General features: G+C 47.7%; 1 protein-coding gene across 1 annotated transcript in view; it reads right to left on the bottom strand.

Moving 5' to 3' along the window:
* Tor3a (torsin family 3 member A) overlaps positions 1 to 14,891 on the bottom strand; it is a 30,667-nt gene extending 15,776 nt beyond the window's left edge. The window contains exons 1-4 of the mRNA XM_057770353.1: positions 14,219 to 14,891; positions 13,663 to 13,782; positions 8,934 to 9,199; positions 6,704 to 6,882 (exon numbers count right to left, since the gene is read on the bottom strand). Of these exons, the coding sequence (XP_057626336.1) occupies positions 6,704 to 6,882; positions 8,934 to 9,199; positions 13,663 to 13,782; positions 14,219 to 14,471 (818 nt within the window). The 5' untranslated portion in view covers positions 14,472 to 14,891. The remainder of the gene's footprint in view (positions 1 to 6,703; positions 6,883 to 8,933; positions 9,200 to 13,662; positions 13,783 to 14,218) is intronic.
* Positions 14,892 to 15,171: the final 280 nt, after the last annotated feature.

Genomic DNA, 15,171 nt, shown 5'->3' with positions numbered 1-15,171 from the left:
ACAGGCTGACGATCAAAGATGGCAGTTACGTCCTGTGGAGGGCCGGTTTTGAACTGCATAGAAACTGTGCAGGGGTGACCTGAGGTAGCATTCTCACTGGCAGGCTTGGCAAACCTCTCCCATCAGTAGAGTGCCCTGCCAATACTCAGTCCTTGAGAACACAGATGTGCACTGTAGTTCAAAGGCTCTGATTAGGTTGTGGTTTGTCTTCTGATGAGGTGTTTTTACATATTATATAACAGCAAGAGTTTTTCCCATGACACCAGGCTTTTTGTTTAGATTAACTAGGGCACAAAGCTCTTGAAATTATTTGCAACAAAGTTATTAGTTTATGAAACTATTTTCATGTATTATGGGAACCTAGATTGAATCGTGATTTGAGTATTATAAAAGAGCACTGGCTTTGCAATAAAGTATGCAGTTGTATCTCCTACTCTGCATCCCCTGTGTCCTGATTTCTGCGGCACTACCCAGGGTCATCCATAACGGGGGAGGTTGGGGAAGGGTCCCCAACAATGTCCATGCACCCAAGCTTAGGCCTGAGTTCCTTGGTCATGGAACTCCTTGGTCATGTAGTTTACAGAGTTAATCACAGGCCCTCATATACACCTTGAATAAACAAAGTTGTGAAAGGAAATTAAAGGACCCTGTTATGTGTAAAGAAGAATAGGTGGTTAGCTGGACCACGTGAATGAAGCTTTGTAGGACTCTGCCACACTGAAGCTGCAGACAGCTCTGCGCCCCTAAAGGAACTGGCTGGAATGTACTTGACTCTCTTAAAACTATGCTAATCAGTCATGAAAGAACCATTGCTTTGGGGGGAAGATGTTACGGTGATAAAATACAAAAAATGTATAACTACTTATGGCCTTCTAAGGAAAACATGTAACTTGTGGTGTCAATGTGATTTCTTCCAATGTAAGGATTTTAATTTGTTTTCGGAAAGTAAGTAACTTGTGGTTATGAGGTAATCTTTTCTTGTGTGGAAATTTTTGTCTTGGGGAGATAAGAGAAAAACAAGAGATATAAGAAGAGAATAGGAGCCAGGTGGTGGTGGCTCACGCCTTTAATCCCAGCACTCGGGAGGCAGAGGCAGACAGATCTGTGAGTTCGAGGCCAGCCTGCTCTACAGAGGCTCTCCAGGACAGACTCCAAAGCTACATAGAGAAACCCTGTTTCAAAAAACCAAACCAAAACAAAAGACAGAGGAATAAGAAGGAGGAGGAAAGAAGGAAAGAAGAAGAAAGATATAGAAGGGGAAACTACGGGAAAGTAGAAGGGAAACGACGACGATGAAAAGGAAAACGGTAGAAGAACAGAAACAGAACAAAGAAGGAAGAGCAACCAACAGAGAAAAATAAATAAATAAATAAAATGAATTAAGTGTTGGCCCTCAGAAAAAGTCTGTGTGTGTGTGTGTGTGTATGCAGTTCCACCGATGCCGCACCTCGTTTTCAGTTTCTCTAGCACTGCTGAAAGATGGCCAGCACACAGCAGCACATAGTATCCAGTGAGACAGACCCACAGCGCCCAGTGAGGTGACCCACAGCATTCAGTGATATAGAAGCAGTAATTAAAAATCTCCCAACTAGGGGCTGGAGAGATGGCTCAGAGGTTAAGAGCACTGGCTGCTCTTCCAGAGGTCCTGAGTTCAATTCCCAGCAACCATATGGTGGCTCACAACCATCTGTACTGAGATCTGGCACCCTCCTCTGGCGTGCGGGCATACATCAAGGCAGAATGTTGTATACTTAATAAAAAAAAATCTCCCAACTATCACAGACATGCATGTTGGCAAAACGTGTAAAAAATAAAATAAATGATACTAATAAATTTTAAGAAGCACCTAACTATAAACCCCAGGGCCAAATGGATTCGGTGCAGAATTTCATTTGAACAGAAAAACTCCTTAATCAAATCCCTTTTATAAGCCAGTTTTATTCTCATACCAACACCAAAGACCCCAGCCCCCACCCCCAAAAAAAAGAAAAGAAAAGAGAAAATTATAGACCAATCTCCCTGATGAAAACAGATTCTGGGATTCTCAATAAAATATTTACAAATCGAATTGAAGAACACATAAAAAAGATTACCCATTACCACCATGATCAAGTCGCCTTCATTCTATAGATTCAGGGATGGAGCAACATATGTAAATCAATAAACAAAACCCACCACATAAGTAGACAGATCATCATCTCAGTAGACAGAAAAAGCCTTTGACCAAACGCAACACCCATTAATGATAAAAGTTTGGGGAGAATAGGGATACAGGGGACTTTTCTCAACATAATACAATCCACAGGAAGCCCACAGCCAACAGCATCCTAAACAGAGGAAAACTCGAAGCATTTCCACTAAAATCAGGAATGAACAGAATGTCCACTCTGCACCCTGTTTAGCACAGCGTGGAGTCGTAGAGAACAAGACAAGGAGACTAAGAGCATCCGAGGAAAGGAAGAAGCCAGAGCATCTGACTGCAGATGATGAGATTCAATACATCAAAGACTCCACAGGGCGTTGGGAATATTTTCAGGTGTGTGACTTTTGTTTACGTTGCATTTGTTTAATGCTGTGAAGCTGTGTTACTGTGCCGTCTAAAACCCCTGGCTCTAATAAAGAGATGAATGACCAATAGGTAGGCAGGAGAGGTGGGGCTGGTAGGCAGAGAGCATAAACCGAAAGAGAAATCTGGGAGGAGAGGAGCCCAAGAACAAGGAGAAGAGGACATTAGGGGCTAGCCACTCAGCCAGTCACAGAGTAAGAAGGAAAGAAAGGTATACAGAAATAGAGAAATATAAAAGCCCAGAGGCAAAAGGTTGTCGGGATAATTTAAGAAAAGCTGGCAACAAGCCAAGCTAAGGTCGGGCATTCATAACTAAGAATAAGCCTCCATACGTGCTTTGGGAGTTGAGTGGTGGGCCCGCCAAAAATCCAAAAGAGTAAAATATCCTACAATATCAGAGGGGCCGGAGAGATGGTTCAGAGGTTAAGAGCACTGGCTGCTTTTCTAGAGGTCCTGAGTTCAATTTCCAGCAACCACATGGTGGCTCACAACCATCTGTAATAAGATCTGGTGCCATGCAGGCATACATGAGGCAAAACACTATATACATAATAAATAATTTTTTAAATAAATATTTTTTTAAAAGACTCCATCAGAAAACTACAACTGATACCTTCAGCAAAGTAGCAAAATATAAAACATTCAAAAATTAGTGGCCTTCCCATATACAAATGTCAAACACAGCAAGACAGAGATCAAGAAAATGACCCCATTCACAATGGCCTCAAAAATATCTTGGAATAAATCTGAGGAAGTGAAAGACATGTACACTGAAGTTTTAAGATACTGAAAAAGAAAAAAGAAAGAAAACTTGAATAAGATACCAGAGGATGAAAGACTTCCCATGGTTTATGGATTAGTAGGATTAATACTGTGAAAATGACCATCCCACCAGAAGCAATCTACAGATTCGACATAATCCCCATTAAAATTCCCAAAGACAAATGCCAGCATGGATGTGGGGAAAGGAGACACTGCTGTTGACAGTGCAAATTGGTGCAGCCACTGTGGAAATCAGTGCAAGAACTCCTCAAAAAAATAAGAGTGACCACACACTCCAGCTGTGCCAGCCTCGACCATAGAGCCAATGGACTGTATCTCCTACCATAGAGATATTTACTCATCCACGGTCGTTGTCGCTATGAAATAGCTAGGTTATGAGTGTCCAGCCACTGATGACTGGATGATGAAGATGAGGCATAGTTACACAATGGAATATCACTCAACTGTTAAGAAAAATGAAATGATGAAATTCACAGGCAAATACACAGAGCTAGAACCAATCATTTGAGATAACCTAGACCCAGAAAGACAAATAGAAAGCTTCCTCTCATTTCTGAGTGTTAACTTTAAACTTTCAGATATGTGTGTTTTATTGGGAGTTACTCACAGAGGTCAGGAACTACTTCAGGGCCACAGGGAGAGGTTTTCAAGGGAGGGAAGATAGGGCACACTGGCATAAAGGGTTAGAGGGGAATAATGGAACAGGAAGAGTTGAACTGGGGGGAAGGGAAGGGAAGGCAAAGTAAAGGAGGGAATATAGGAAGGGGTAAATAACATTGAAAGATGTTGGAAAAGCCCAGCAAACTTCTTCACAGACCTTGAAAGAATGGTACTCAACTTCATATGAAAAGCAAAAAACAAAGGATAGCCAAAACAATCCCGTACAATAAAGGAACTTCTGGAGGCATCACCATCCCTGACTTCAAACTCTACTACAGAGCTACAGTACTGAAAACAGCCTGGTATTGGCATAAAAACAGACAGGAGGACCAATGGAACACAATCAAAAACCTGGATATTAATCCACACACCTTCGAACATCGATTTTTGACAAAGAAGCAAAAAATATAAAGTGAAAAAAAGAAATCATATTTAACAAATGGTGCTGTCATAACTGGTTATCAACATGTAGAAGAATGAAAATAGATCCATATCTATCCCCATGCACAAAACTCAAGTCCAAATGGATCAAAGACCTCAACATAAAGCCAGCCACACTGAACCTCATAGAAGAGAAAGTGGGAAGTACACTTGAACGCATTGGCACAGGAGACCACTTCCTAAATATATCTCACAGACACTGAGAGAAACAATAAATGGGACCTCCTGAAACTGAAAAATCTTCTGTAAAGCAAAGGACATGGTCAACAAGACAAAACAACAGCCTACAGAATGGGAAAAGATCTTCACTAACCCCACATCAGACAGAGGTCTGATCTCAAAAACATACAAAGAACTCAAGAAATCAGGCATCAAAAGAACAAATAATCCAATAAAAAATGGAGTACAGACCTAAACAGAGAACTCTCAACAGAGAATCTAAAATGGCTGAAAGACACTTAAGGAAATGCTCAACATCCTTAGTCATCAGAGAAATGCAAATCAAAACAACTCTGAGATTCCATTTTACATCTGTAAGAATGGCCAAGATCAAAAACACTGATGACAACTTATGCTGGAGAGGTTGTGGGGAAAAGGGAACACTCCTGCGTTGCTAGTGGGAATGCAAACTGGTACAACCCCTTTGGATGTCAGTGTGGTGATTTCTCAGAAAATTAGAAAACAACCTTCCTCAAGACCCAGTAATACCACTTTTGGGTATATATCCAAAGGATGCTCAATTGTACCACAAGGACATGTGCTCAACTATGTTCATAGCAGCTTTGTTTGTCATAGCCAGAACCTGGAAACAACCTAAATGCCCCTTGATCAAAGAATGGATAAGAAAAATGTGGTACATTTACACAATGGAGTACTACACAGCAGAAAAAAATAATGGCATATTGAATTTTGTAGGAAAATGGATGGAGCTAGAAAACATCATTTTGAGTGAGGTAACCCAGACTCAGAAAGACAATTATCACATGTACTCCTTCATAAGGGATTTTTAACATAAAGCAAAGAAAACCAGCCCACAAATCACAATCCCAGAGAACCTAGACAACAATGAGGACCCTAAGAGAGACATACATGGATCTAATCTACATGGGAAGTAGTAAAAGACAAGCTCTCCTGAGTAAATTGGGAGCATGGGAACCACGGGAGAAACTAGAAGGGGAGAGGAGAGGCAGGGTGGGGAGCAAAGAAAAATGTAGAGCTCAATAAAAATTAAAAAATTTTTAAAAAAAGAAAGATGTTGGAAAAAAGCATGGGAGTAACCCCCACTTTCTGGTGGCTCTAAGTCTCACACTATACGTTGAAACCCAATTACTGGGCCAGGAATCAATGACTAGACACACCATTGCCCTACAGGAGATGTATTATTCTGCTAAATGTTCATAGTATTAAACGAACTCCTAATGACTTATCTCTAGACCGACCCATAGAGCATCTCTCAGCCCTCGGCCAGAAAAGCTTCTATTTGCAGTCAATGATTAACAGAGACCCACAGCTGAACAAGACACCCAGCGTCAAGTCTGCCCAGCTCCAAATGAAACACAAACACCTCACCCACTCCTCCACAGCTCAGGCATCATTTCGGAAGAGGAAGGAGGAAGAGTGTAAGACCAGGGGTGGTAGAGGGCTACAAGGAGACGGAGTTCTTGACACTGCAGGGCAGCTGCGCCTATGGAGTCGCTGCAGTTGTGACAGCATGCTCAAAGTCTGTGCAAGCCCAAGACAAGGCAAATCCCACCAAGTCCCACGCTAAGGAGCTCTTGGTGATTATTGGCTCTGAGAAATGGGGAGTTTCTTTTTGCTTCATGTAGTCCTTGGTGAGATGACCCCATTCCAGTGGTCACACATTCAAGAATATTTGAGATTAACAAATTGGTCCTGATGTGGTTTTTTCTTCGTTTTGTTTTGTTTTAAGGGACTCAAAGTTGGATGGGAAGGAAGGTAAGGAATGGATCTAGTCACTGGGGTTGGAATGTGTGTGTAAACACGATCAAAACACATTGTACGAAAAACCTAAAAAAGGCTAACCGAAAATCAAAAACCCTAATGCTTCTGATACGCTTTGCAAAGGCCTCTGAGGTGGCTGCGCTTCCAGCTCTTGCCGAATGCTGGGGGAGAGGGGTGGGCAGGGAGGCCTCAGCGTCCCTTGCCTGCTTCCAAGCTGTGAGGCTTTGGCTTTGGGAAGGCCTTAGGACTGACAACCAGTCCCCCACTTCCCGACCTCCTGCTCAAACCTACCTGAGAAAGAGGAAGATGGCCCGCGGCGGCTCAACGCCCTGGGTCTCGGGGACCCTGGGTTCCAGGTGCAGTCCAAGCAGCTCCAGCAGCCCCGGGTGCAACTTCTCAGCTTCGTCAAAGATGAACAAGGTCTGCTGGCAGCGCCGCCGGGTCTCCTGCATCTGCCACCGCAACTCCTCCTGCACAGGACACCGGGAGCTCAGACTTCGGAGGAGCCTAGGCTCCTGTTTCCTCAGGGCAGTGGAGCACCGAAGCCTAGCTCCACCCCCAATAACTACCAAACCCCAGCCCTGGCTTAGCTTTCCAGGTGACTCTCGTGTACCTACCGCTAGGCATCCCCACCTGGGATGAAGACGTGCTAGGTTCACGAGAAAAGCCCCCCTGGCAGCAAACAAGCACCAGTCAGGTGCCTTCTCCAGGACTTAGTAAGTCCCATCCTGGGGCTAAGGTCCACGTCACTCCCCAGAGGCAGAGACTCTGAGTTCAACAAACAAGATAGAGGAAAGGCTCAAGGGCCCAGAGGCGGCCAGCCACACATCAGAGTTAGTTACAAGGGGGCCCTCCCCACCACAAGACAGTAAACCCTCCACCGAACATAAGCTTTGGAATTCTCTCAGAGCTGGGCACAGCTGCTTCTTTCTCACTGGAAAATCTATACTACCTATCTATCCATCTCAGCCTCCTTGGCATCCTCATCCCTTTGACACCCAGGCATGTGAGTGTGTGTACCTGTCGGTTTTCTAGTGGGAAGCGGATCCTCAAGCAGTTTGGCTGTAGTCAACGCCAGAAAATTCCTCCTGGGAAGCTCAGCTGTCGACCTCCTGACATGAGCACATCTTGAGTCTCAGGACACCCTGCCCTTGCCCTCCACGGCCATACTGAAACTATCAGGTGACTCAGGCAAGCTCTGTCCTCAAGGCTGACGTAATTTTCCCAGTTTACACACTCTCAAGTATTACAGTTGAGAGCCAGCATGGGCGTGGTCACGGCTGTTTGCTTACGTTCAGGCTAATTTTACTACATGTGTAAGTGAAAAAAACAACAAAACTCCAAATAGCAACACAGTAAAGGAACATTTGGTCCACCCGCCTGCTGGCATGTAACAAGCTGCTATGGAAAGAACTGAGGAATCACATGGGTTGTGATGATATGCCTATTAAAGATGGCTGGAGTGTAGCTAAGTAGTAGGCTGTTGTCTAGCATGCTCGCGGCCTTCCGTTCAATTTTTAGCACATTTTAAAAAGTGAGCATAGTACAGGTCTGTGATCTAAGACTTGGGAGGCCAAGGCAGAAGGCTCAAATCAACATTGTTGCTTTCTTTGCTCAATAACACACTTGTGTGTGGGGGGGGGGCTGAGGGGGAAGCCTGAACAAGCCATCTGAAACAAGCGTCTCCACCTGCAGTTGGCGGCCATGTTAGTTCTCTAGGCTGGTGTCGGGGTTGGCTCGTGCTTTCCAGGCAATTATGCTTGTAAAGACCAGCCACACATTCGCGGACCAGTGTAAATCAGGGGGGAATGAAACAGAAGCCAGCCGAACATTTTAACGAAGCTACAATGGTGTGAAAGAGCCGGGAAGAGGTCTGAGAGCAGCAGGGTCCAGAATGTGCGCGTGTGAGTGCTTGCATGCGCGTGAGTGCGTGCGAATGTGTGTGAGACCCTGGGGAGTTCAGAATACTAAGTGTAGTAAGCTAAGGAGGCTGTGACCTTTGGGAAGGGGGTGCTATAGTTTATGCTTTTTTTTCTAGTACACAATCTCTCTCTCTCTCTCTCTCTCTCTCTCTCTCTCTCTCTCTCTCTCTCTCTCTCTGACAGGATCTCGTTGTGCAGGCCAGGCTGGTCTCGAGTTCAAGCTCTCCCCACCTCAGCCAACGAGCACTGGAATTAGGCACTGGGTGCCACCACACCCAGCTACATTTCACTACTTTCAACACAAATAAAAAAAAAATCACAAAAACAAAACGAAAACCCGTGGTTCTGTTGGCGATGCACTCCGGTGTGCAACTGTCACGGAAACAGCGCCAAGGTGTAGTGGAAACATGGCTTTTCCCTCCTGCAACTTGAGGCTGCCTGCAGACAGGTTCTGTCCCTGCCGCTGCCTGTCCCCGCATGCTCAGAAGTCTACCTCCTGGTGGTGGCAGTATCTCTGCTAGCTCGCTAGGCACAGGGGCCTCACCCCTGCCAGGCCACCCCTGCCGGGCCAGGGCGGCTCCCCAGCGCTGCGGCCTCACCTTGTACACGTCCTCATACTTGGGGTGTGGGAAATGGAAGGTGGAGATAAACATCTTGACACAGTCACTCCTCAGTCCATCCCGATACAGGTTTTCCGCCAGCATCCGGGCCACAAAGTTCTTGCCTGTGCCAGACCAGCCATGGAATGACAGAGCCAGGGCCTTGTTTCCTTGGGGCTTCTCTAAGTAGCCCCTCACAGCTCTTAGGACCAGCTCGCTAGCCAGATGCTGGCCATGCAGTCGCACACGCAGGTCTGATTCTAAGCCTGGAAGGAGAAAGGAGGCCAGAGTGAGAGGTACAGGGGTGTGTGTGTACCGCCTCCCTGCCGCATCCCATCTCTTCTGATGGGATTCATCTGATCCCCGTGTCGGGGTCTAACCCCAACATAAACTATCTCTCTGGACCGGCGTGGAGGCCCGGGAGTAATTGAGACACAGCTCACACAGCAATATCAGAAGAGAGTCTAAGGGTTCATTCAAATCCTGAAGGTCACTGGTTTATTCTCCAGCTTTTATCTCCCAAGGTAAACTGAGGGGGAAGTTCATTAGCATTGTTTCCGGGGTATCAGGACTAAAGTCAGCTCTGGAATTGACACCTCTTCTCAGTCGATCTCCATAATTACAAAGAAAGGAGCAGGACCACACGAGCATCCTGAGCTCCGGAGACAGCCAGTCTGAAGATGCTTTTAGCACCTCAGCTGCTATTGTGGCTTGAGAGCCTGGCTGCAGAAATATGTGGTCTGTATATTGCCCCACATCCCTGTGCCTTCAGAACAAGAAGCAAGAAGACAGACCTCACAGCAGATGGTATTCAAAGGCCATTTGCTGAAGAATTTGAGAAATCAAGATTGAACTCCGGGAAAATAGAATTACCCTTTCAGGATCCGCCACAGTGGGTACCTGCTCCCATCCTGATCCAGGAGCTCATGCTCTGTCTGTCACCCCACCCCAACCCCGCACACACTTGAGAGCAGCATCCCAATGCCAGCCCTGCTTTCCTTTGCCCCCTGAAGGGGTAACAGAGGCAGGGAGGCTGCGCTGTCAGCTGGGGTAAGGTGCCAGTCGTTACCCTATTATCAAGACCAATTGGCTGGGCACCTCAAGTCAACCCAGAGGGAGTTCTGGGACGTTGGCAGGTGACCGTCTACTAGAGAACACTGCCATCACCTTGGTGCTTCAAAACCATTGGTGCCCCCAAAGGAAAACGGCCGCTTAGGCCGCTTGGAGCTGTCTCCCCGAGCATCAGGACTAGGAGGACCAGGAGGCCACAAATCTGGACTTCCAGGCCCTGAGGAGCAGTGGGTCATCTAAAGGGAGAGCAGGGACTTGATGTGAATGCACGTCAGGCTTCCTGACCTGTGTGTGCCCTGAGATTCCACCCTGGGCTAGATCCCGCTCCAGACACCCTGAGTCACTGCTGGTCTGTCCCTCCTTCCCCTCCCTCCCTGTGAGTATGTGTTCTTGTGTGTGTGTGTGTGTTGTGTGTGTGTGTGTGTGTGTGTGTAGGGGGATTGCATGCGGAGGCCAGAGGTTCAGATTGGGCATTTTCCTCAACGACTTTCTACCTTGTGTTTTTGTTGTTTTTTGCTTGTTTGTTTTGGTTTTGGCTTTTTGAGATTCTGTTTAACAGCCCTGGCTGTCCCAGAACTCACTCTGTAGACCAAGCTGGCCTCAAACTCACAGAGATCTGTCTGCCTCGGCCTTCTAAATGCTGGGATTAAAGGCGTGTGCCACCCCCGCCAGGCTTCCGCCTTGTTTTTTTTTAAGGCAAGATCTCTCATTGAACTCAGACCTAGGTTTGGCTCCACTGGCTTTTCCAACAAGCCCCAGAGGTCCTCCTGTCGACCCCAGTGTGCCGCTGTGCCTCACTTTTATGTGGGTGCTGGGAACTGAACTCAAATTCTCATGCTTGTATGACAGGCACTATATGCCCCATTGGCACTTTTTCTAATTAAGTAACCTAATGTTTACTTTGCGGTCAAGGTGACAGAGACGCAAGAGGTAGAATGGGAGAACTCTAGGCAACCTCCAGGTGAGGAGCAGCTTCTGGGGAAACAGGAAAGTTTGCTAAGGATTAAGCCCTGGGTCTTTGTCAGAACAGGTTTTGTGTTTGAAGCTAAATACCAGTGGAGAGTTAAAATGCAAACTACTTGCAACATGCACTAGACCCACTAAGCATGCACCAGACCCACTAAGCATGCACTAGACCCACTAAACATGCACTAGACCCACTAAGCATGCACCGGATCCACTAAGCATGCACTGGACCCACTAAGCATGCACTAGACCCACTAAGCATGCACCAGACCCACTAAGCATGCACCAGACCCACTAAGCATGCACCAAATCCACTAAGCATGCACTAGACCCACTAAGCATGCACTAGACCCACTAAGCATGCACCAGATCCACTAAACATGCACTAGATCCACTAAGCATGCACTAGACCCACTAAGCATGCACCAGATCCACCTAACGTAATAAAAAACACAGGGGGAGAAGGTTGGTTGGTGTTTATTTGTATTCATGCAGCTAGGCTGGGGGAGGCTGGGGGTGCACAGGCTGTCTGATAGGGCAATGTTCATCCATGGAATGGTATGGATTGGTTTAAAATGGAAAATAACTTCCTGTTTCTCTCAGGATGCAGGCTCACCCCCCACCCCCACCCCTGCAGCCTTACTTTATCAAGATAAACCAAGAAGTCCAGGTTATACCCACCACCGACATTTGCTGCTTAAACTTAGAGACAGAGTTTTTTTTTTTTTTTTTTTTTTTTTTTTTTTTTTTTTTTTTTTTTTTTTTTGGTTTTTCGAGACAGGGTTTCTCTGTGGCTTTGGAGCCTGTCCTGGAACTAGCTCTTGTAGACCAGGCTGGTCTCGAACTCACAGAGATCCGCCTACCTCTGCCTCCCAAGTGCTGGGATTAAAGGCGTGCGCCACCACCGCCCGGCTCAGAGTTTTATTTTTTGTTTTGGCTTTTGATCCTGGGTCTTTCTACATAGCCAAGGCTAACCTTATATTCATGATCTTCCCACCTCATGGGTAGAACAGCACACCTGACTACACAGAAACACTGTGTGTGTTGTGTTGTGTGCCCGTGGGTATAGATGTCAACATACCCACGCGTGTGAAGGTCAACATCAGGTAATCTCTCACTTTTTCCTTTTTTAAAGCAGGGTCTGTCTCTGGACCTGTCGCTTATTGATTTGAGAGCCCGAGTAACAGCTCCAGAGACCCACCTGTCTATTTGCCCCCTAACACTGAGTTACAGGGGTACAATGTTGCACCCGACTTCTATGTGGATGCTAGGGATCAGAACTGGGGTCCTCAGGCTTGCCCTGCAGGCATTTTACCAAGTGATCCAACTCCCCAATCCCTAGAAAATTACATTTACAAACTTATTTTTATTTTATTTTATTTTTTTTACTTTTTTGGATTTTTGAGACAGGGTTTCTCTGTAGCTTTTGGTTCCTGTCCTGGAACTAGCTCTTCTAGACCAGACTGGCCTCGAACTCACAGAGATCCACCTGCCTCTGCCTCCCAAGTGCTGGGATTAAAGGCGTGCGCCACCACCGCCCAGCCACTTATTTTTATTTTTAAATCATGTGTATATGTGTGTGTAAGTGATGGGTTTATGGAGAGAGCACAGCTGCCTGCAGAAGCCAGAAGGAAGTGTCAGCTCTCTCAGAAGTGGAATTATAGGCAGTGGCCATGGGATTGAATTTAGGTCCTAACTCCTGAGCCACCTCTCTGGCGCTTTGGGACATTTTAGCCACACTTTTGGAGCAGCTTTCTAGCTCCGTACTCTCAGCCATGCTATTCATGGTCTGGTCCTAACTCTCCTGAAAGGGGGCAGGCTGTGTCGGATTCTCTCTCTCTCTCTCTCTCTTTTTTTTTTTTTTTTTTTTTTTTTTTTTTTTTTTTGGTTTTTCGAGACAGGGTTTCTCTGTGGTTTTGGAGCCTGTCCTGGAACTAGCTCTTGTAGACCAGGCTGGCCTCGAACTCACAGAGATCCGCCTGCCTCTGCCTCCCGAGTGCTGGGATTAAAGGCGTGCGCCACCACCGCCCAGCTCTGTGTCGGATTCTCATCCTCTGCAGAACTCAGCACAATGCCTGGTGCAGATACCGCAACAGAGATGGGCTATTCTTCCTCAGGGCTGGTAGACATCTTCAGAAGAGACTGGGACAAATGGTGACAGGGCCTAGCCTACTGTGTCTCCTGCCAGCTGCCTTAGTTGTGTGTGTGACATATCTGTGGTTCTCAAAGATCCCGGCAAGCTCACACCCTTAAACTAAAGGTAAAAGGTGTCCCCAGCACGCGGGGCACCGGGAATGAGGTGGGATCAGGGTTTTGGCCCTGATCTAAATATCTCCACACTCTCAAAAAACAGGAGGGTTGGGGCGGGACACTTGCCAAACATGCCTGAGCTCCGTGAAAACACCCACACAGAAGTATTTGGAAACTTGTTCCTAAATGGTAGAACGGACTATCCGTTAAGGACAGCATCATTGTTGGTGCCCTGTCATTCCTATTGTTGGAGTGTGTCCTTTCTGGAAATCAAAGTTCAAAGTCTTGTCAGAAGAGACCCTCAAGTAACCGCAGACCTGACTGTCCTCTTCTTGGGGAGGGGGGGGATATCGAGGGATAAGTTTCTCACCAGTCACTTCTCCACAGTCGCCAGCCCCCTCCCCACAGATTCCCTGGAACTAGAAATCATGCCAGCTCCAACCTGTCAAGTTGTTGGAGATCCTGCAGTCCCCGCCACCGGTGCAGCAGTCCTGAAAGCGGCAGAACCACTCGGTGAGGCGATCCAGGGACCGCCGGCCCCACTGCAGAGGAAGGCTCCAGCCTGGAAAGGAGATGCTGTGAGATGGCAGGACAGTGATGAGAGACAACCCTGAGGTTTCTCAGGGACGGCGCTCAAATGGGAGTTTGTATCCTAACTCCCAGCCAGACTCCAGCATGTGCTCCAGAGCTACTTCCATGAGCCACAGCAGCGAATGTATCTGGGGACTGGGGGCAGCTACCGGTTGTGTCTACGAAGGTCTTTCCCTGAGTCATTAGTAAGGCGAGCAAGAATGGGGAGACTGTGAGTGTCTAGAGGAATCAGGGCAGGTGAGGTGCGACAGGCAGTCAGACCTCTTGCTGTCCCCAGGGGCTGCACCAGATGTGCAGTGATAGGCCTCCTAATCCGCGGAGGCTGTCGCTGCTCCTGCTAGGGGCGCGACGCGACGCTGGTGAGGCTGGCAGCGGAGCTAGGGGGTCGGCGGCTGGGACGCCCTTACCCAGAGGTGGCGCGGGGGCCTCCTGGTCCTGACAGTGATCGGGCCACACAGTGCAGCTGAATAACCCCCAGTACCGTCTGGAGAGGGTCCCGACCGTCCTCAGCTGCTCCTTTAGGCGTTGGACGCCCGGCCAAGCGGCCGGTTCCTCGTCCTCCTGCCCCGAGCTTGCGGCACCGCTGTGGCCCTGCGTGCCCGGGGGTCGCAGTGGCAGCAACAGCAGCAGCAGCAGCAGCCAGAACGTCCCACCAAGCATGACCGGACCGCGTGCTTCCGTCACTAAGTGTCCGAGACCCAGGATCCACCACCGTCCGCAAGCGGGCACGGCCTGGGATTGGTGCCGCCAGGGTGATCGGCCCGCCCTTCGCGGAGGTTGAGCCAGTTGCTGTTCTCAGACTTGAAACCCACCGGAACCGAAACCCAAACTGATGCCGGACTATAGGAATCCCGAAACTTGAGCCCCTATCCATCCCACGGGATGCAGCCTATTCTGGGGCATGCCTGAGACCTCATGGAAGGTGATAGCAGGCCCTGTGCCCAGCTCCTTTTCTGCCAACCCCAAGAAGACGATAAAACCCGCTAAGCAGGAAGAGTTTTGTTGGCCCGTAGTCAGCTGAGTGGAGAAGCTTCCCCGGTATGCGAGCAGGATTGAGCTGAATGACCAAGGTCGCCTCTAGTCCTCTGGAGACAGAAATGAGCTCAGCAGCTGGTTGGGTGCCAATCCGGCAAAAGCAAGAGGAAGTCGGTTGATATTTGAGTTTTGGAAACTCCCGAGATAAGGGGAAATTGTATCATGTGAGAATTACAAAAGTTAGCATAAGTATTTGCCCACTCATAGCTAGGTTTACGAAGCTGATCCGATGCGCATGATACAGGGTTTTAATCTCACCGAGGAGGAGGAAGAGCTCTGTGAGTTCAAGGTCAGCTACCACTTGGCTATGAGACCCCGTCTATAT

The sequence above is a fragment of the Chionomys nivalis genome, chromosome 5 (genome assembly GCF_950005125.1).
Source record: "Chionomys nivalis chromosome 5, mChiNiv1.1, whole genome shotgun sequence".
Classification (NCBI taxonomy): domain Eukaryota; kingdom Metazoa; phylum Chordata; class Mammalia; order Rodentia; family Cricetidae; genus Chionomys; species Chionomys nivalis.
Note: the sequence above shows the minus strand (reverse complement) of the source record. Positions and strands in the feature narration are given on the sequence as shown.